This window comes from Elaeis guineensis, chromosome 3 (assembly GCF_000442705.2).
Source record: "Elaeis guineensis isolate ETL-2024a chromosome 3, EG11, whole genome shotgun sequence".
NCBI lineage: Eukaryota > Viridiplantae > Streptophyta > Magnoliopsida > Arecales > Arecaceae > Elaeis > Elaeis guineensis.
Window position 1 is genome coordinate 21,332,561 of NC_025995.2, and position 23,826 is coordinate 21,356,386.

At 36.4% G+C, this 23,826-nt stretch overlaps 1 protein-coding gene across 1 annotated transcript; it reads right to left on the reverse strand.

The window, feature by feature from the left end:
• Positions 1-3,160: 3,160 nt before the first annotated feature.
• LOC105042240 (pentatricopeptide repeat-containing protein At3g62890-like) lies at positions 3,161-7,240 on the reverse strand. Its single transcript, XM_073253730.1, is given in 3 exon segments — positions 3,161-4,070; positions 4,073-6,031; positions 6,034-7,240. Coding segments are annotated over 3 exon segments (2,070 nt in total). The 5' UTR covers positions 6,113-7,240; the 3' UTR covers positions 3,161-4,038.
• Between the last annotated feature and the right edge of the window lie 16,586 nt (positions 7,241-23,826).

Genomic DNA, 23,826 nt, shown 5'->3' on the forward strand with positions numbered 1-23,826 from the left:
TGTGCTTTATACTTACTTATCTATCATTTGTATTTGATTTCATTTTCATTGCAAATCAACTCACTCCACTCAACTCTTTAGCACATTACTTAAGTGCACTAATCTTAAAAAATTTTAAAAAGATCTAATTCATCCTCCCTCTTGAGCTCCATATATGGGCAACATACTGTTTTCCAACCTTCCATCATGTCGACTCTTTATTTTGGAGGAGTTGCCTTGCCTTCTTGCTTTCTTACCTCCCATATCTAGTTTCTACTCACCTCTCGCTCATTATCACTTCCCTTCTCCATCACCATTAGGTCACCAGATTTCCTCCACCATTTATCTCGAAGCTTCTCACTCTAGTCTCCATTCCTCCTACCTAATATGGCAGGACAATATTGATGTATTCTATTATACAGTGACATAATCAGAGAAGAATAAACCAATACTTTGATAGTTAGCTTTGCTTAATCCTTCAAATTATGTTTATATGGACATGAGTTGGTTGTACAGTCAAATATTTCATGCAATCTACAATTAGTCTGTAGATATAGAACTAAATTAGATAAATATTTAAGTAAAGCAAAAGTAGGTTTGCTCTTTAAAATTTCTATTTTGATAAATAATCCATGGTATTACCTACAGTTTACTTTGATGTTTAATTTAATATATGTAGATGATGTGCTGGTCCCTATACTTTGTGATGCTAAATAATTTAAGAATAATCAAGAGAATAATTTAATAATTATGATTTTTGTTATTTAGTAACTGATGAGCATGCAGCATACTTGAAAGAAAAGCTACTTCAGTCTGTTGAAAGTGATGTTATATGATTGTTTTATTTTTTTTCATTTTGCTAAAGCATAATTAATATTATCTTTTATCTAAGTGAGTAATCTATTAACTAGGTGGATCTATACCATATCATTTGGAGGGAGCTGAAGCAAGGAGAGCCAGATAGCATAGGGAAGAGTGAGAAGAGGGGAAGGAGGGGGAGAGAGATTCCTCAAATTTAGGCTCTGGAGGGCTTGGATTTGATTCCTTGGATCACCAAAAAAGGAGAATGGATTGTTCTTTTTTAGACCCACACGATTGTAACAACCATCTGAATCCTAAAGCTCTCAAATTTTGAGCCCCCTAATCGAAAGGTGATTGTTCTTTTTCAAACCCTAATGGCTACAATGCTCAAGCCCTCAATGACTGGAAAGAGAGATGAGAATAAAGAGAGAGAGAGAGTGTGTGTGTGTATGCGTGTGTGTGTGTGTGTGTGAAAGAGAGAGATGGAGGGAGGCATGGGTGGCTTGCCTAGAAGAGATAGAGAGATAGTAGGGAAACGATGAGAGCGAATGCAAAGAGATACAACCAAAAAGTTGAAGTTGAAGAACCCTTGAAGAGTCAAATGGAATGTGACCAAAGATACCTCCTTTAACCCATTTCGAAGCATTGGACATCTAAAATCAGGGACCACTTTATTTTGGTATAGTCCAAAGCACCCGATTCAATACATCGGAACCACCTAGTTTGGTATATCCTGAACTTTCTAGTTTGAGATGATTCAGCAATCCATGCTCTTCACCATATAGAGCATGGTCGTAATAAAAGCCTAGAGGTAATATCAAAACCTGGTGCCTAATCTTGATGTTTCTTTTCTGTCTCTAACCTCTGATCTTTATTTTAATCTAAAAGACCAATATCCTTAGGGAAATATTTTTAAAAGTCAAGTGGTGTGTGTTGATGAACCCAAAATTCATGTTTCATATTGGTTTTGGGGTTTGAGATAGTTTGGCACTTGGTCTTTGACTAATAAAAGAAATAGTTAAAGAAAGATAGAGTGATTTGAAAGTGTAAAAAGAGAAGGTATATGGAAAAAATGATTCCATTAGATTGGTAGCTGGAGCACTTAGCTACATGCTAGTTGGAGAATATTTGTTGACTAGTTCTTTTACACACTTATAAGAATTATTTAGAGCTTTGTATCTAAAACTATATTGCAATTCAAGTCATATTACAACCTAAATTGTAGTTGTTGACTTACGAGAAAGCTTACTTCTTGTGTTTAGAGGAGAGTTTGGAAAAAATAATGGCAAAATGGGAAAGATTGAGAGAAGAGAGGCTATGGTTGTACCTCATGACTGTTGCGGTCCATGTCACCATGTCCTTCACTAAAGTTCATCAAAAAAACTCTTTGATAGAGAAGATGTCACTTATCATAATATAGGTGATGACCAACAAAGTCGTAGATATCACATCTTATACAATCATTCCATCAAATATTTTACAAATGGGTGTTGGGTTGGAGTACTTGATATACATGGAGATGAAGGTATTCTGGACGAAAAAGTCGACATTAAAGTTAGCAGTGGCAATGATGAGGAGGGAGCGGACAACATTGCAGATCTTGATAAGGGTGGAGAAGGTGAAGGAGAGAGGTGGAGCAGAGTGCCAAAGATAGTAAATGGCACCATAAAGATGGAGCAAGTGGATGATGGTGACAAAGTGGGAGAAAATTGAGTGGAGAGCCTTAACATAAATAAGAGCAATCGAGAGGAAAGAGCTATGGCGGGAGATCTTGGTGAAGATAAAGAGCGGATAGGGTTAGGTGTAGTACAATGGTTGGCTAAGTGATGGAGGAGACAGGTGACAAAGAAGTTGCTATGATGAAGGCCCAAAAAAAGGAGGTTGTCGTGGGCCTCCTAGAGGTGGGGGGCCATAGAGGCATCGAGGGTGATGGAGAGGAGGGACTTAAGAGCATGAGAGGAGAAAGAGAAAGGGATAAAAGAGAGAGAGATAGGACGTTGGAGAGATGGTCGGCCAGGCATGCTAGGAAGGTCTAGCAAGAGGCACATTCAGAATGGATCACTGGACAAAAGTGAGGCAACATGGAGTGGGGTGCCAAAGTTTTAATTGAGATGGAATGGAGAAATTTCTTTTTATTTAATGAAGATGTCTACTCAAAATGTTGCAACTTATCCAATGACTAATTTAACCACAAATCAACCTACCATAAGATAGCTTTGAGTTGCAGCACAATGAACAAAACTAAACTTTGCAGATTAAGCTGCATGCATCCAAACAAATAAAACTCACCATACTCTGAAATTTGAGTTTCAAGCACTTAAATAAGTGAACTAGCTTACGCTTATAACTTGAGCTACATGCAAGACTTCAAACAGCCACATAATACAACATCTCATTCTTATTTATAAGCTCCATTTGCCAACTTCACTGATCGCCTAAACAAAGCACCATGTTCTGTGCTTTCTAGATGTAATAATTTTTTATCAAAGCTATAGAGACTGTTACAAATATCCAGATCCTTTCAGTAAGCTCCAGATACATGTTTGATTTTTTTTTTTTTTACTTTTTCCTTTTATTTTATCTTACAAAAGTATATTAGTATTTTAACCGTCCTCCTTAATACACTTTTTGGACACTCCAAGCATATTCCATAATATCTCAAAGCGGCAATGCTTTTGTGAAGATGTCTGCAAGCCGCTCCTTTGTCTCACAGTAGTTCAGCAAAATCTCCTTGCAGTAGCTTCTCGCAGGAAGAGATATTTGATTGCAATTGTTATAGAAATATGTCAAGCAACCGTGAAGAGGTCAACATATTGTTACAGTAGTTTCTCGCAGGAAGAGATATTTGAAGCTTATTCCAAGTTCTCCCTAGCTGAGGGGTCTCTCTATCCTCATATTCCAGCATCTGCTGGTTCTGCACCACATAGACCGAGGAGGTCAACGTCTAGCCCAAGCATCTTCCCAGAACCAAATAGCAGACCCTTCTCCCAAGCAGGAAAACATATATCCACATGATTTTTTGTAGTCCATTGTGTCATCTGCATTCTAACCTTTAATGTCAGTGAATCTTGGGATTCTGCTCTCATTTCCTGATCCATATTATCAAAAAAATCCATCTTTATATGATAGCAGATGTCAGGGCCATGATCTTTGAACTTATATAACATTCCTTGCAAAAAATTCTCAAACTTCCATTGAAGTTAGCCCAGTGTCGCTTGCACCTCATGTAGGATTAAATACAGTCAGAGCAGTAGAAAATCACCAGTAGTCCATACATGAGCATGTTCCATATTGAAATGGTGGAAGCGGCTATTGTCCCTCACAATTATTTCACGTTCATAAATACCTGAAAGTAGCTTCGTCACATTATGGCAATCATTACAAACTCGTAAGTTTTTGACAACTCGGATTGGCGACCCTTGTTCAATATTTATAAGACCAAAAGCAATTGCCAATCTCTCACTATGGAGAGCCAACTCTGCTTCTTTATCTCTCTCATCTATACACAACAGAACTTGTGAGGTGTCAGGAATGTATCCTGCACATTTCAATCTTTTACCCATCTCATTCAGTTTATTACAGATTTCTTCAGTCTGGGGATGAGAAGTATCCCCCATGACAAACTCATGAACCACACCTCCATGTTCTACGATGCTAGAACCCGGATCCTTTCTAATTCCTCTTTCCTTCATCAGCTCCCTCATCTTTGAGACATTGTCCCAGAGGCCAGCAGCAGCATATATGTTGGAGAGAAGGACATAGCACCCAGAAGCCTCAGGTACCAATTCGATCACATGCTTAGCAGCAAATTCACCGAGCTCAACTTTTCCATATTTCCTGCACCCGCTAAGCAAACTCATCCAAATTATCTCATTTGGTCTCATGGGCATCTGGCCTATCACATCCCTTGCCTCTTCTAGACACCCAACTCGACAGAGAAGGTCCACCAGACAACCATAGTGTTCAACTGTTGGCTTTATGCCATATTCCTTTCTCATGAGATCAAAATACCGACGCCCCTCATCCACCATTCCTGCATGACTACAGGCATTCAGCACTCCAACAAACGCTATAGAATGGGGTCTTATTCCAATTCTCTCCATCTCCATGAACAATTTTATAGCATCATCAGCCATACCATGCATTCCTAGGCCCATGATCATCGCAGTCCAATGTGCCAACTTCCGTCTGTGAATCTCATGGAAAACGGAGAGAGCACTCTCAATGCTGCCACACTTCGAATACATATCTATAAGACAAGTTCCAAGAACACCATCTACCCTAAATCCATTTTGCCTGATGTAACTATGAACTGACCGGCCCCCTTCGAGCAGAGCTAACCCGGAGACAGCTGAAAGGATGCTAACCAATGTCGCAACATTGGGAACAAGTCCTGCTGCAAGCATCTCCTCATAAACAATAACAGCTTCTTTAAAACGCCCATTCTTATCGAATCCTGTGATCATCGTATTCCAAGTGACGATATTCTTCACGGGCGTCTGATCAAACAACTCTTTAGCAGATTCAAAGTCCCCATTTTTCATGTACCCATCAATCATTGCATTGCAAGAAACCACATTCTTCTCGGGCATCTGTTCAAATATCTCTCGAGCAACTGTAGTTTCCCCACATTTTGAGTGCCCATTGATCAATGATGCCCACGAGAACAAATCCCTTTCCGGCATTTCATCAAACAACCTCCTCGCGATGTCAACCTGGCCATTCCTTGCGTACCCATCGACCATCGAATTCCACGTAACCAAATCTCTGCAAGCAACTCTATCGAACACCTTCCTGGCAGAGACCAAATCGCCACATTTACAGTAGAAGCTGACCAAACTACTCTGAACGAAGCCATCCGGGCAGAAACCCAGCTTCAGAATCAACCCATGGATCTGCTTCCCTTCTTGGACGGCATTCAACCGAGCGCACCCTTTGATCGCGCAGGGGAGGGTGAAGTTATCGGGTGCGGCGGAGGACCGCCGAAGCATGTCGGTGAAGAGGGCGAGGGCGGTATGGGAGTGATGGTCTTCGACGCAGCGCTTGATAAGGGCGTTCCAGGAGAAGGCGGTGGGGTGGGGGATTTGGGCGAGGACGGAGAGGGCTTCGTCGAGGGTGGCGAGGTCGGGGCGGGAGTGGAGGGCGAGGAAGCGGGAGGAGAAGGCGGGAGAGTGGGGAAAGATGCCGGTTTTGATGGAGGCGGCATGGACTTGATTCAACTCGCGGGTCTTTTGGCAGAGTTGGAGGAGGCAGCGAGGTGGGCGTGGTTCGTGGATACCGGAGGCCATGGCCGGTTCTGGGTGGGGGAAGGTGAGAGTGAGTGGTTCAGCATGGGAAATCCTCAACCTATTTTTTCGAGTTCAACGCTCGCATTGTTTTGCTTTTTAAATGGAAGGGGAGGAAAACCTACGTGTATATCAAAAAATTAAAATCAATTAAACTTGCCAGGACGAAGAACGCAGAAAATATTCAAGTGAGAGAGGAGGGCTGCGGTTGAAAAAAAAATTAAAAGGCTGAGAGAGAGAGAGGACGGCTCAAAACCTCCAAGATTAAAAGTAAACTCTTCCGATCCTTGATAATAGTTTTCTTATTTTCCAATTGATGAGACCGTTCTATCGGGGTGACAATTAGATCGGATCCGATCGTAGGTAGATGAATTAAAAAATTTCAAATCAAAACTTAATCTACTTTTTCAGATTTTGAAATCTAAATCCATCCTATTTAATAAACAAACAAGTCAAACAAACATATTAATGGGTCAGTCATATTGCAAGGAAACAAGTTGGCTGTCTCTATTTCCTCCATACTTGACCATCCATTCTCCCATCATCACCAATAGCTCCCTTGCTGCTATCACTAAGGTCTCCTTCAACACCTGGTGTCTCTAGACCGCTCTCATCTCCAACGTCAACTTTGTTCTCCCTAACATACACTCCAAGCAAACCCTCAACAATTTTGGATTGGGCTAGACCCAACCAACTAGTTGACATAGGGATGGTTTGAGTCTCTATTTTCCCTTTCTCCATTCAAAATATAAAAGGAAAAAAAAAATCAAAGTTGGCAGATGACAATTGAATTTCCCTTTCTCCCCTCCTTTCATCAATCTCTAACCACTTGAAAGGCGAAATCCCCGTATTGAAAAGAAAACGAAAGGCCAGATCCAACCCTACAAGACCGAAGAGGGGCTCAAGTGCGAACACCAACAAGCTTCTCAACGGTTGCGCGGTGAAGGAAAAGGTGAGGATCCCTATCCCGTTCAATTCATTTTCTTGTTGCAAAAATCGAGAAAACGGATGATGTGGGGGTGGCAGAGGTGGAGGAGGATGATGAGATCGAGGCGGAAGGCACGATGGAGGCATTTGCTAGGGTGGTGAGGAAAGAGGGGAGGACGCGAGGCAATGGATTGAAAATTTGGAAGGCTCCGGGCTTTGAAAATTAGAATGATAGATGGTAAACTTAAGCGATTGGGGCTAGATACTGTATAGGACCAAGTGGGCAAGTTGAAAGATGCCATCACACCCTGCTCAGAAATCAAGCCGGATTTCAAAATTTAAACAGATTTCAGTTTCCAAAAGGCATCATATAAGCTAGATTTTAAATGAAATAGGTGTTAAATGGTTATTCGACCCGAACCGACTCATATAATAAATAGATTAAATAAGTTAAATAAATCAAAGGATCAAAATTCGAATCCAATCTAAATAATAAACATATCAAATGGGTTGATCCGTTAATAACCAAATCTATTTAGCTCAAATCCAATCCTATGGCAGTCCAACGTTAGTCAGGTTAATGGATGATCAGGATTGTATTTTGTCAGCCCTGCATCACACATGGAATTGGACTGGAGTTGGGAGACATTTGGCCAGCCAAATGTGGCCATGTGTCAACACGCCACGAGACAGCTTCTATAACCATTTATTCCATCACATATGTTATCCTAAAATACTTGAAAAGTGATGAACAAATTTAAACAAAAAAAGGCTGCAAGTTCTAGTCTTCTTTTTTTATCATGTCTTCCCCTTGCTGGTCACGTTCAAATTGGATGCAAATAAAAAAAATATAACTTGCACTTCCCTGATTCGATTCATTTATCTATTTATAATTGATGAGACGTTCGGATTGGATGTTGAAACTTGGGAGCTTAAAGAGACATCCTACTAATGACATGTAATCAGATGATAAGACGTTCCAAGAGATGATTTTTTGTCTTCCCTATTTCTACAGGGTTGACAGTCTGATAGAATGCACTATTTTAAGGTTTTATGATTAGGAGAAGTGCAAGCTGTTGTAGGATGGAGTATTATGTTACTTTCGCAGGCAAATCGATCCTCGCGAGGAATGGGCATGGAAGAGTTTTGCACCTACATTAGTAGTTTTTCTGAATCATGTTAGTGTTGGCATTATCTCTTCTTCGTTCATCAAGTAGTAAAGAAGGAGAAACATTTTAGCTCGTGAACTACACCAATTAATCTTTAAGAGGTGTTGGATTGAAGAGAGTAGAGATCTGAAATCGAAATCAGAATGAATGACTCCCATTCCAACCATTTGATTGGGAGGAATTTCATTCCGATTCCGATTTCAGGATAGAATGGGAATGATTTAATCTATATAAAACTCAATCCCTACTCTCCTCTATGGATTCAAATTTTCATTCCAATTTTGATTTCAATTTCGATTTCTGTCACGAATCAAACGCTTCGGAGGATTTGGCCATTCCGATTCTAATTCCAAGCCATTCCGATTTCATTTTCATTTCGATTTTGGTTATGAACCAAACACCCCTTTGTTTCTTTATCCCACAAAGATATAGGAGGTGTTTGGTTGGAGGAAGTGGAGGTTTGGAATCGAAATCGGAATGGATAACTTCCATTCCAATCATTTGGTTCGGAGGAGTCTCATTCCGATTCTGATTTCGAGATAGAATTGGAATGGCTCAATGTGTATAGAACTCAATCCCTACTCTCTTTTATGGATTTAATTTTTCATTTCAATTTCGATTATGATTCCGGTTACGAACCAAATACTTTGGAGGATTTAACCATTCTGATTCCGATTCCAAGCTATTCCAATTTTCATTTCTATTTTGATTTTGGTTGCGAACCAAATATCCACATAGTGTTATTTTTCTTGCAGTTGACAACTGATGTGGATAAATATGACCATAAATATCACAATGATATAGTAAATCTAGTCATTTTTCAAAAATAATAAATGAATCTCCATGTGATGTCTGAAAAATCAAGCTGAGTTGGCTTCCATCGTATTAAAATGGCTGCCTGAACATATAAAAATTCATAACAAGGACTTAGAAGGTTGACATAGGCTTTTGTTCAATAGTTTTGCCATGATCAATATGTCCTTGGGGTTTCTAAGTAGGAAATATTGCAAAGAAATAGGAAGGTTTTTGGTTTGCGATTGGAATCGGAATCAGAATCAAAATCAAAATTGAAAATGATTGAAATGAGAATCGGAATGATTAATCTCCCAAAGTGTTTGGTCCATGATAGGAATCGGAATAGATGATTCCCATTATCGTTGTTTAGTTCATTTAAAGATAGAAATCGAAATAAAATATTATTTTGGACACATCTCTTATTTTGGATCAAAAGATTGACTCAAATCTTTGATTAACTACAGCAGTGATCCAAACTTACAAAACTAATAAATCCAATCCCTCTTGTTTACCAAAAAAAGAAAAAAATCTAGTTCCTCCTTACAAATAAAATAAAGGTGGCCCACAACCTCCCTCTTTAAGTCAAAAAAATAATAAATCCAATCCCAAAACTTTTTAAAAATATAAATCAAAATAAATTTTTTTATATAAAATTAAAAATTTTTAAATAAGAGATGAAATATTTTATGAAATAAAATATAAAATATAAATAATTTTATGAAAAATAGAAAAAAAAATAGAAAAATAGAAAAGAAAATGAAAGAAAAAAAAGAGAGAGGCAAAGAAGGCATGCCCCCCCCGGGCGCATGCTTCTTCTTCTCCGCCGTAGACTCCCCTTCCTCCCACGATCATATCGCCCCCGCCGCGGCCCTGCCCCACCACCGTCTACATCGCATCCACTGTCTGCATCGCATCCAGCTCTGCATGACCATCAAACCCCTCCCCTCTCTCGACTTCGGCGCCACCAAATCTCCTTCCCCGGCTCCGGTGCCACCAACCCCCTCGCCTCCCCTCCCTGGCCTCGGGTGCCTCCAGTGCGTCCCCCACCTACACGACCACCCCCCGCACCCTTTTCCACCGCTGCAAATCACTGCTATAAGCTGGCCTCCTCCCTCCGCTCTTATCGATCTGTCGTCGAGTTGGTTGCTGCCGGCCTTGCTCCTTCGTCAGCACCCACAAGCACGCCTCCCTCGAGGTCGATGGCATAATGGAGTTACAGTGATGGGTTTATGGAGAGAGAATGTGGAAGGATGGAAAAGATCTCCTTCATATTTTTCTTTAATTATCATTCCGATGGAAAGAGATCCCAATCCAACAGGGATAGTCTGGATTGGATCGGAAAAAGATTGGGCCATTCTCATTCTCCCTGAAATTGAAATCGAAATGAGACTCCCTCCAATCAAATAGTTGGAATAGGAGTTATCCATTCTCATTTCGATTCTAGACCTCCACTCCCCCAACCAAGCAACCCATAGAAGTAATCCTTCATCATTTTCTTGGTAAGTTATAATACAAATCCATGGAATAAGTTATTCTCATAAAGTATTATTAAGCAGGCTTACCAAATAGTTTATAGAGGTTTTGCCACTTATCAGTTTGGTTTTAGTCATAGGTATGCATATAGGTTTGAGCAAGCAAATTAGGTGCATCATTGCAATTGTTTGAGAAACATTAAGCTATTTTTGATGAACATGCCATCTTATATATGGATAGCAAAGGTCATGCTCCAAATCCATCACTCAGGTTGACCACATGACACAGCCATATGAATCATAAAGTAATATCTTAGAGATCATATAAGGCCTATAAAATATAAAAAATCTTCAATAAAACTAATATTTATTTAAATTAATAAATGATAAATATATGAACTAAATAAATTTATCATGAATAAATAATTAACTTGTTCAATTATAATTATTCAAATATTCTAAGGTATTAGAAATTGAACTAACTAATGAACTAGCAACTCTGGTACTCAAACTACTCGTCCAACCCATCTGAACTAAACTGCTTGTGCCTTTAGAAAAAAATATAATATAAGATATGAGCTTTTCAATCCAGTAAGAATTTCAACACGTCTATATCAATATAATAATAAAAATAAAAAATTATCACTTACTTTTAATTTAAATAACTTTCATGCTAGAAAACACTATAATTGTGCATAGCGACACATATCATTTAGTAAATTGCATCATATCACATAATTATCTCAATATAACATATATCGGATCTGAATACATTCGGGTGCAAAGCTTTGGATAACCATAAAATATCACAACCATATTTTCAATCTATGATGGGGTATCAACACAATGGCTATTCCCATGAACTACCACAACTACATTCCTAGTATGTGTCTAGGCATCAATACAGTGGCTAGTCTTGTGGACTATCACAACCATATTTTCAACCTATAATGAGGCACCAACAGTAGCTAGTCTAAAGGACCATGAGTGATGAACTCTGAACTACCATAACTATATTTTCAACACATGATGGGGCACCTATAATGGCTAATCTAAAGGACCACAAGTACGCAACTCTGAACTACCACAACTATATTTCTAGCTTGTGATAGGGTATCGACACAATGACTAATTCGGAGTACCACAACCCAACATCCAATCATACAATTCAATTACATGCTTGTTTAGTATTAAGATCGCACTCTTTTGCAAAACTTGATGCACATGATTTTTGAATCCACTCAAGTCAAGATCAATGATACAAGATACATAACTTTATATAGAGTTATATATATTCTTAACAATAAGTCTATAGTATGCAACTATCAAAATCACATAGATCAAAATGATATTTGATGTATGCTCTAGAACTAATTAGACTGACACATGTAAAACTTTCTAAGAATATAATTTATAATTTTGACTTATTAATGAAATAAAATTGGATTGTCTTTTCATTCATATTGTATAATGTGTCTATGAATCGTCCAATGAATTAATAAGATAATGATACATATTCTCAAAAATTGAGAATTTGAAGTACGTATCATTAATGGTTAATTCATAAATTACTCTCAATCAGTAGATCATTAGGGGGACGATAATTGATTCGGATAGATTGGTGCACGGATTATTTTTTTTTAGGATAAGATGAGTCTCAAATTTATAGTATGCAGATATTGAAACAAGAGTACAAATGGTTGCTAGAGAATAAAGATACCGAGCATGATCAATACAAATAATTACTTAGATATCTACCTACTCGTCAATGACTTACTCGATGCTGCAGTAGTGTAAGTAGTTCTTTGACCTACAATGCCTCAGCTATTCATAATGAGATTGCTATAGTTTTACTACACTATCACTTGATTTTTTAGTCATTCAAAATCTTACGGTATATGTTGGCTGTACTAGGTTCATTATAAAAATAGAATGTGCACCTAGATGGGATCTATTGATTTTAGTAGATAAGGAGAAGTCCTATATGGATCATGAGATTGAATTTCAAAGACCATGGCTATAACAATGTAAATGATAGAAAGAAGTTTTCATAAGGTTTCACAAATAAACTCAAGTCGATTAAATCATACATGTGACAGATAAGAGATTTGATGAGTTATCTATAACCTCCGTCTTATCGAAACTCACAATAAAAGAATCGAATCATACAGTAACTGTACCTAAAGATTCATCTATTCAGTTTTGCTAGATTGTTAGTACATACTATTAGATATCACCGATAGATAGTGAGATCAAAAAAAATTATTTAGATGATTAATGATTCTCAATTAGCTGAATTGAAAGTATTTTAATCCATTGAAAGGAGTTTCAATGATATTATTGATAGAGATCATAATATATCTCACTACCAGACATAATTAAATCCTATGGGGTCACACATAAAAAGAATTGGTCTAGGATTGTGCAATTGGGCTTATATAGTTTCAATTGGATTAGAATTTATGAAATCCTATTAGGTTTAGGAATATTATGCTAGCATATGATTAAACCCAATTCCTCTTAAGACTTAAAATTTCTACTGAATAGGATTGGACTAAGTCAAATGCATACATAAGGGGTGCCAAGAGTTGGGTCCTCATCAGATTTTTTGGGCATGGAATAAAAGGGATCACACCCCATGTAGATAAGGCTCAAGAGGCACCAATAGTTGGCACACCCTTGTCTTGCACATGAAGAAAGGAGGGGAGAGATGGGGTGCACGCCCCATCTGATTTTGTGCATAAGAAAAGAGGGAGTGGCGGCATCTAACTAATGAGCAAGCCAAGTTTGGCAGGAAACCAAGAGTCCTTCTAGGTTAAGATATTGAATGAGTCATAGTCTGAAACCTTTTAAGAGTCTTTTTGGTTCTATATAAACCCCTTGAGATGAGATCTCAAAATCCTAACTTGGAGAACCAAAGCCTGCACCCCCTCTCTCTATCTCACACCTCCTCTCTCTATCCCTCATGCCCCATGCCCAAAGAATTTGAGCATTTACCTTCTTTCACACGTCCAAGGATTGGGCGTTCCATCCTCACCAAGAGAGAAAGGTATTCTCTCTTTCTCCCACATATTCAAAGTTGCATTCTGATTTTTCTTGAAGAAGAAAGATCAAGATCAAGAGGAACATCCTAGATCATTTTCGTAGATACCTGTAGAGGCCAGATGTATGTGTAGCTCTTCAAGAAATCTAAGAAAATGATATCCACGATCATCAAACCGCAGTGAAGATCTATCCACGCTAAGGTGAAGATTTGATTTTCATGTTTGATTTATTTTTGTGTGTTTGATCTTAAGGACATTATAAATCAGGCCTTACGAGATGTGATCTCAAAGATACACGCTAGATTAGATCTCTTCCACTATTTTAAAATTTTTTGTTAATCTTGCATGCATACCCATGATTTTTTCTTTAATTGGTATTAAATTCAAGTTTAGTATCATGCTCTTAAGATCAAGATTAGATCTGAAATTTATGCATTCTGATTAGATCTAAAATTTATGCTTTTAATTAGATTTAAAATTTCTACTTTCAATTAGATCTAAAATTTATATTAGATATGAAATTTTTACTTTCAATTAAAACTGAAATTTACTTTAGATCTAATTTTTTATTTTTAATTAATTCTAATTTTTATGCTTAGATTTTAAATTTTAAATCAAAAATCCTTGATCAAAATTAGAGATCTAATTGATAAACTTCAGATTAGTCAAAGATCATCCTAACATAAAGTTGCCCTAGCATAATGCAAGTTATGTTGAAAGGTTATCCTAGGATGATAAGAGATGAAACCTTTAATCAAAATCAGAGATCTAATTGATAAACTTTAGGTTAATCAAAGATCATCCTAACATAAGACTGTCCCGACATAATGCAAGTTATGTTGAAAGTTTGTCTTAGAATGATAAATGATGAGACTCTTAATTAAAAGTCATCTTTTGAGAAAAGAAAAGGACTTAATAAAATTAGATTTTATTTTGATTATGAGATAATTACGTGATGTTTTTCATTGACACATATAGTGAACGCAATGAATCACTAAGATCCTCAATACAGGGTTGTATCATGAATATACTTTAGATGGTTGCAATCTCGCAATCTATGGTGAGGAACCAAAAGTCAAGTCTGATTTGGAATAGGTTGACCTATTGGTCTCTAAGGTAAGTATTTTAAAAGGTGATTACTTAATTAGGACTGTTACTTTTGTTAGAAAATATATTTCAAAGTCAATCATCAGCATGTTGATGATTGTGCTTATACTTGTAATTATATATGAATTTTTATTAATAAAAATTATTTGATTTTTTTATTATAAATTATCCATCTCATTTTGAACTCCTGTGTTGTAATGAAGTCCTTAGGACTATAATTAATCAACAAAGGAGGATTTGTCATTTAGTCCTTAAAAGTATTTACGACCAAATGATATGCTATTAATAGGATGATAGCAATATCGAGTTTAGATTATTGTGTGCCATATAAGTTAGTTGTCCTCTCAACCAAAGAGTGTGGAGATACTGATATGACATGCAGATAGAATGTAGGAGTACATTCACATCGAACGTGACTATTTATTGAGCACTCTGCTGTCAAAAGTAGCTCATGAAGAGTATGGGTATAAGTATCCCTCAGATCTGAGATCACCATGATGACTTATAAGCAACTCACTGTACTTTAGTACTGGACCATCTAAGTTTCTAACTCAATGACAGAAGGACATTGGATGTAGTCAAATACTTCTCAAGTCAATATATGAGTCAAGAAGGAATTGACCCCTCTGAATTAGTAGGAGATATGCATCACTATATTTTAATTTAGTAAAATCTTGATCAGGGTAATCCATATGATGGATTTGAAAGATTGAAATATAATGTAATCGACTAAATTAGGATTGATAGTTAAATCCTATGTCACCTTGAGTATTAGGATCAAAGAGATAAATTATACGGTAACCATACGCCAAAAGGTTCTAGAATATTGCTTTGCAATACTTCGATCTATCAGGATGTCGGGTCACCATTGCTAAATGGTTACATTAATTGGTATAGAAAGTTATTCCTATACTATCAACTTAGATTTGAACCTATAGGGTCACATGCATTAGAAGATTCGATCATATCTGATAGCTGAAGAGTCCAATTGGATTGTGACTCTGGTGAGGAGTTCCACTAGGACTGAGACTCCAGAGGAAAGTCACACTGGATTGAAACTCTACTATTAATAAAAAAATAATTAGTAATTAGATTACTAATTAACTCAATTTGATTGAGTAAAGAGCTTTGGATCAAGTCTAATTGAATTAGATTCAGTTCGACTTAGATTGGATTTGATATGATCAAGCCTGATTGCAAGAAAAATTTGATCCAGATTTGATCAGAACTTTGACTCAGCTATTCTTAATTAGGTTAGAAATTTATTGAGATGATTGATCTTCTAATTAGATTAGGTTTATTTTTATCATTGGGTTCAAACCAAATTCGATTTGGTTCAGAATCGAATTAGAAATGAAGAGTCCCAGTTGATAAGGACTCTATCCTTATCTCTTACGCCACACCTGGACCCATGCTCATATCTCAACACCAAATTAGATTTGGCTTGATCCTTTTGGCATCATGAGAGTGGACCCAGCAAGGGTGGGTGGTAAAGGATGGTGAGTCATAATCTTATCTCCTGCCTAATTTAAATGTGATCTGAATTAGAGATAAGATGATAAGATGGTAAGGGATTTTTCAAACAAGGAAGGTTGTTTGGCACCTAATGAATTTTTTCTTAATTTCTATGATGTATTTTTGGGTATGTGAGATACTAGATCTCCTCTTGACATCAAAGACCAATATCTAAAAATTTTGGAATGCCCAAAATTAGGTTGGGCGTGGACTCTATGGCGCCTGCTCCCTTTGGATCAAAACCCTAGTACTAGTCTATAAAAAGGGGGCTCCTCTCTTGGATGTCCCATCTTTGGTTCCCTTGCTAGTTTTTATTTTTCTAGAGCTTCTTCTCCTCTTCCTCTCTTCCTCCTCCAGATCTTTTCATTCTTTGGAGCATCCAAAGCCCTTGAGGAAGAAGAAAGAAATCAGCCTCGAAATTCTTTGCAAGCTAGCACTTTCAAGGATCCTGATCTACACTGATCTTCGCATGGACTTTCTATAGAGGTCGGATGACTTCATGTGGCTATAGGTAACCTGAAGGAGAGCCTCTCTAAGCATTGGACCATAAGAGATCGAGAGACTTTAGTTTAGTAATGGTTTCTAAACTTTCTTGATCTTGTATATTGGATCTAACAGTTAGATCTTCATGACAGCATCGATTAGATTGATGTAAGGCTTTATTTTCAGATCTAAAGTGTAAGTTATTTCATATCATAGGTCTTGGAATGATAGTCTAGATTAGATCTTGTGCATGTAATTTAGATTAAATTGTTTAATCTTATTGTTTCGCTGCATAAATTTTTAAAATTGCATGCATAGTACTACCATATATTTTTTTCAATTGTTATCAGAGTCAGTTCATTATGATATGATTTATTATGCCTTTAGATCTGATTTTATGATGTTAGATCTGATTATTTATAATTTAGATTAAATTTAAATATATTTATTTTTAGATCTAATTTTATCTTGTTAGATTAGATGATCTAAGTAGCAAAGTACTCAGATTAGATAATCACCAGACCATCTGATAAAAAAGCAAGTAGGGTTACATGACCCTCTCTTTCCATTCAATGGGCTGCTCTTATGGCATGTAGGGGTGCCACTATGAGGTCCTATGAAAAAGAAAGTAAAAAGAGAAAAACTTACTTTCTTACAAAATTTTAGATTTTGAAACCTTAAGATTTGTTGTATGTGATATAAGTTGCATAGTAAAATAGTTACATTTAATCTTCATAATCAAAATTATTTTAATTTAAAATCATCAAAAAATTTAGATTTGATATAAAAAGATTTTATGATTTAATGTAAAAGTTTACAAGAAAATTATTTCAAAAAATCTAAACCATGTTGATCCAAAAACTTAATTAAGAATTAAGTGTTGGATTGATTAGATCTAACATTATGATTTAAAATCTAATGACATTGCATAAAATATGGGACATAGATTAGCTCAAATCAAATCTTTTTAATTGGATTAGACCTAAGATTAGAATCAAAAAATTAGTTGACCATGTAGAGAAATTGATTAAGTCTAACTAAATATTGAATTAGATTAATCAGGATTTTTTTAATACAATAGTTGCAGATGGTCAAGTCCATATCTTTGATTAGACCAAATAGACCTTGATTGTGGCTTAATGGTTGAACCCAAATCATTTAGTTGGTCAAAATCGAAACTAATTAACCAATTGATATCTAAGGTAAGTTTGATATTTTAATCGGTGATTTTTAATTAGGAGCAGCTTACCTGAGCATTTCGATAGTGTCAAGGCAAGCTTAGCAGACCCTCCCATCGAACTCATTTACCTAACCAATTTGATGAATTATATTTTGATTTGATCACTAGGTGATTCGAGTTAATCCATGCCATTAAGATTGATCAGTATGACTAATCTAGGTGCCAATTCAATCAGCATGACCCTAATCCGATTCAGTGATTTGGTAAAGTCAATGAGTGGATTGTGGTCTACTAATTGATGTCTTCTTCTCTTTTTTCTAAATTAATTAAATTTTTAAAATTATTAGGTCTCTAAAATAAGCTGGTTATAGTGATAACTAGATCATAGTCTCCTATTAAGATGAATAGTAATGGGTCTATTATTTCTGATTGACATTGCAGGTACTATCCGTCTGATATTTCTCAGAATAATAGAAGTATCATTCATTATATGATGACTCTATTGTACTATCTGATGAATGATTAGATTGATCGAGCCATCCTCGGACCTGATCATTCATTGGCTAGAATCACTGAGTAGATTCATATTAATGGTTTGACCTAATCGAGACTTTTAGTGGAGGCCCATCATCTACTAAAATGAAATCTAAGGCTAAATTAACTACTAAAAATTATTTGAAGAAATAATTGATTGAGAACGTACCCATAGGTACATATAGGTTGATCGAGCCATCCTCGAACCTGTATGCAGTCTGTGTGGATTCTAGTATCCGCTAAGAAATTAAAGTAATTCCTCAAATTGAAGGTAGAAACTATCAATTCATATAAAATAGTGAAAGAATCTTGAGACTAAAGTCCATATCTTTAGGATTAATAAATTCATATACTGGTTAGGTTTTAGTTTTTTTTTATGTATGCAGATATGGCCGTAAACTTGTCGCTCCGACCACTATTAGACATTGAGAAGTTAACTAGACCAAATTTTGATAACTGATATCGAAAACTCAAGATCGTCCTGGAGTGCAAGCGGATCCTATATGTGATTATAGATCTGGTACCTGAGGAGCCCCCTCCTAACACTCGTGGCACGGTTAGAGACACTTACTTGAAGTAGCTCAACGATCGCACTATGGTTCATTACATAATGTGGGCCTCCATGAACGATAAGTTTAGTCAAAAATTTGAAGAGGCTCAGTCAGAAGAAATGCTCCAAGCGTTGAGAGATTTTTTTAGTACTCCCGACCATGTTGAGCGGTATAAGACTAGTTGCATCATTTTTAATGCTCAGATGAGGGAGGAAGCATCTGTCATCGATTATGTATTGTACATGATTGAACAGATCCAAAAACTAAGCAAGCTCGGCTTCTTTTGGTATGAACAGCTGGAAAAGAATGCGATCCTAAACTCCCTGCCCAAATCTTACCTGTCGTGTCTCAATCATTTTAGAATGACGAAGTCTGTAGTCAACTACTACGGTCTGTTGAGGTTACTACAGACCTTTGAGAAGGATCACCAGCTCCACAAGAAGATGGTGAATGTAGTAAGAGGATCTTCTTTGGATGGACGTCGTCCCTTTAAGAAAGAAAAATAAAAAGAAAAATAAAAAGATGCTAGGTGCTGGGAGTCAGATCCAAAAATTTAAGTTCAAGGCTGATCAAAGTCTGGCAGAGTGCTTCTTTTGCAACAAGTAGGATCACTAGAAGAGAAACTATCCTCAGTATATAGCTTTTCTTGATCTAAATAGATCAAAGAAGAAGAAGCAATCAATTGTTGGACAAGATACTTATGTAATAACACCTTGTAACTTCTCTCTTTTTAATATAATGATCTGGGTATTGGATACCGATAGCCTTATTAATATTTACAATTCATTGTAGGATCTTCAGGTCAGTAGGAGATTTAGAGATGGCGAGAGATTTCTGAATGTTAGAGATGGAAGATTAGTTTCAGTTCTAGCTTTAGGAATTATCAAGCTTGTATTCGAGTCTCAATATATTGTTCTTAATGAATATCATTACTATTTCAATTTTTTTTTGAATGTTATTTCTGTAGGCCTTTTGGCCAAGTTAAATTATGAAATATCAATAAAAAAAATTTTATGATATCATTTTGAATGGTGTTACAATATTGTGTGGACAGTTAAACAATAGTATCTATGTTGTATGTAGGCCTAATGTAATATACATTTCTAATAAACATCCTAAAATAGATAATGTCACGGATGCCTACCTTTGGCAATATAGGCTAGGTCATATCAACAAGAACAGGATGAACATATTAGCTCAAGAAGAAATTCTTGATAAAAATGATTATGAATCATTACCTACTTGTGAATCTTGTCTACTTGGAAAGATGATCAAGTCATCTTTTTCTAGAAAAGATGAACGAGCCAGTGATGTTCTGGGTTTGGTACATACTGATGTATGTGGACCCATGAGCACAAGTGCCAGAAGAAGATATAGCTATTTCATTATGTTTACAGATGATCTATCTAGGTATGGGTACGTCTACTTGATGAAATATAAGTCCAAATCATTTGAAATGTTCAAACAGTTTCATAATAAAATAGAGAAATAAATTAAAAAAATATTAAAATTCTTCGATCTAACCAAGGGGGTGAATATCTTTTCAATGAATTTCTGACATATCTAGAAGATAATGAGATTATCTTATAATAGACCCGTCCAGGGATACCATAGCATAATGGCATCTCAGAAAGGAGGAATCGAATCTTGTTGGATATGGTTTGGTCCATGATGGGATTTGCAACTCTGTCGATCTTTTTTTGGAGATATGTACTTAAGACAGCCTATCTTGTACTCAATAATATTTTGAGTAAGTCAGTTAGTAAAATATCATATGAGATATGGTCAGGGTATAGGCCGAACCTCTCTTACTTTAAGATTTGGGGGTATCCGATTTAGTTAAACGATTACAAATTGACAAGCTCGGTCCTAGATCCGATAAGTGTAACTTCATAGGGTACCTCAAGAAAATGAGGAGATATTACTTTTACCTGTCTGTTGGAAAAAAAGTATTTGTCAGCAATAAGGCATGCTTTTTAGAAAAAAAATTTCTTAGTGAAGGAATAAGTGCCTCTAAAATCGAGCTTGACAAAGTTCGACAGGTAGAAGAACCAACACCAATGATTAAATCTGAATTGGATTTGCTAAGATCAAATTTGGAGCCCAATATACAAATATCTTTAAGGAAATCCAATAGAGTATTGTATCGACCAGACAAATACTTAGGTTTCTTGATCCAGGATGGGGATCCTGTTGAACTCGATGAGAACAATGAGAACCCGATCACCTATATGGATGCAATGCAAAGGTCCAACTCTGATAAATTCGAGATGGAGTCCATGAAGCTCAATGATGTATGGATATTAATTGATCCACCTGAAGGGGTTAAACCCATAGGGTGTAAGTGGGTCTTCAAAAGGAAGAGGGCACAGAAAGAAAGGTGAAGACCTATAAAGTTCGTTTGGTTATCAAAGATTATCGTCAGCATTATGGTATTGACTATGACGAGATATTTTCTTCTGTGATAATACTCAAGTCTATTCGGATCATGCTTGCGACAGCAACATATTTGGACTATGAAGTCTGGCAAATAGATGTGAAGACAGCTTTTTTAAATAGAGAGCTGAACGAAGAGGTGTATATGATACAGCCTGAGGATTTCACATCCACAGACTAGTCTAAGATGTGCAAGCTTCAGAGATCTATATATGGATTGAAGCAAGCATCTCAGAGTTGGAACATATGTTTCGATAAGATAATCAAACTATATGGCTTCGCTAGGAATGGAGAGAACCCTACATATATAAGTGGGCTAATGGTTCAATAATTATATTTCTTATTTTATATGTGGATGATATTCTCTTAATCGAAAATGATGTCCCTGTATTATAGGTAATAAAAGTGTAGCTGTCGTCACAATTCTTCATGAAGAATCTGAGAGAAGCAGCCTATATCCTAGGCATAAAGATCTATAGGGATAGAGCTACATAGGCTCTCCCAATCTATGTAAATAGATACCATACTGAAATGGTTCAATATGGAGAATTTCAAGAAAGGCTATCTTCCGATAGGCCATAAAATTTTTCTCTCGAAGAAGAATTGTCCGACAACCTCTCAAAAGAGAGAGCGTATGAGTAGAGTTCTATATGCTTCAACAGTGGATTCTATAATGTACGTCATAATATGTACAAGATCAGACATGGCATACTCACTAGGGGTAGTGAGTAGATATTAGTCTGATCTAGGAGAGAACCACTGGAAGGTCGTAAAGATCATTCTTAAATATTTGAGAAATACTAAGGACCAGTGGCTTGTGTATGGTAAAACTGACTTGAAACTAGTGGGATTTACTAACTCTAATTTTTAGTTAAACCATGATGATAGCAAAAGTATGTTGGATTATATTTTTATCCTAAATGGTGGCTGACTCTGTTTGCATGACAAGTTAAACCATGACTGCTGGAAAAGTTTTAAGTAGCATACTGTGACTGACTCTGTTTGCAAAGTAGAGTATATCACAACATCCGATGCTGCGAAGGAAGCTGTATGATTGTGAAAGTTCATCAACGAGCTCGAAGTGGCACTCTCTATTGATGGCTCTATCTTATTATACTACGACAATACTAGAACCATTGCTCAAGCTAAAGAGTCGAGGTCCCATCAGCGCACCAAGCATATTCTGCGCTGCTATCATCTTATCTGAAAGATCATGGATTGAGGTGACATCGACCTTCAAAAAATTGATAGAAAAGAGAACCTAGCCAATCCATTTACTAAAGCTCTCGAAATCAAGGAGTTTGATAACCACAAGTCAAAGATGGGTATTCGATACTGTACCGATTAGCTTTAGTTCAAGTGGGAGTTGTTGAAAAATACGTCTTAAAGTCAATCATTAGTCTGTTGATGATTGTACTCATACTTATAATTATATATAAATTTTTATTAATAAAAATTATTTAACTTTTTATTATAAATTATCCATCTCATTTTGAACTATTGTATTGTAATAAAATCTTTAGGACTATAATTAATCGACAAAAGAGGATTTGTCATTTAGTGCTTAAAAGTATTCGTGACCAAATAATATGCTATTAATAAGATGATAGCAATAGCGAGTTTAGATCGTTGTGTGTCATATAAGTTGGTTGTTCTCTTAACCAAAAATATAGAGATACTGGTATGGCATGCAGATAAAATGTAGGAGTACATTTGCGTCAAACATGTTCATTTGTCGAGCACTCTACTGTCAAGAGTAGCTCGTGAAGGGTATGGATATAAGTATCCCTCAGATCTGAGATTACCATAGTGACTTGTAAATAACTCACTGTACTTTATTATCAAACCATCTGAGTTTCTAACTCAGTGATGGAAAGACACTGGGTGCAGTCAAGTACTTATCAAATCAAAGTGTGAGTCAATAAGAAATTGATCCCTCTGAATTAGTAGAAGATATACATCAGCGTATTTTAATTTAATAAAATCTTGATCAGGATAATCTATGTGATGGATTTGAAAGGTTAAAATATAATATGATCGACTAAATTTGGGTTGACAGTTAAATCCTAGCATTAGGATCAAAGGGATAAATTATACGGTAACCAAACACCAATAAATTCTAGAATGTTGCTTTGCAATACTTCGATCTACCCGAACGTCAGGTCACCATTGCTAGATGGTAACATTGATTAGTATAAAAAGTTATTCTTATGCTATCAGCTTAGGCTTAAACCTATGGGATCACACGTATTAGAAGATTCGATCAGATATGATGGCTAAAGAGTCCAATTGGATTGTGACTCTGGTGAGGAGTCCCACTGGGACTGGGACTCTGGAGGAGAATCGCACTGGACTGAAACTCTACTATTAATAAAGAATTAATTAGTAATTAGATTATTAATTAACTCAATTTGATTGAGTAAAGAGCTTTGGATCAAGTCTAATTGAATTAGATTCGGTTCGACTTAAATTAGGTTTGATATGATCAAGCCTGATTGCAAGAAAAATTTGATCCTGATATGATTAGGACTTGGACTCAGCTAATTCT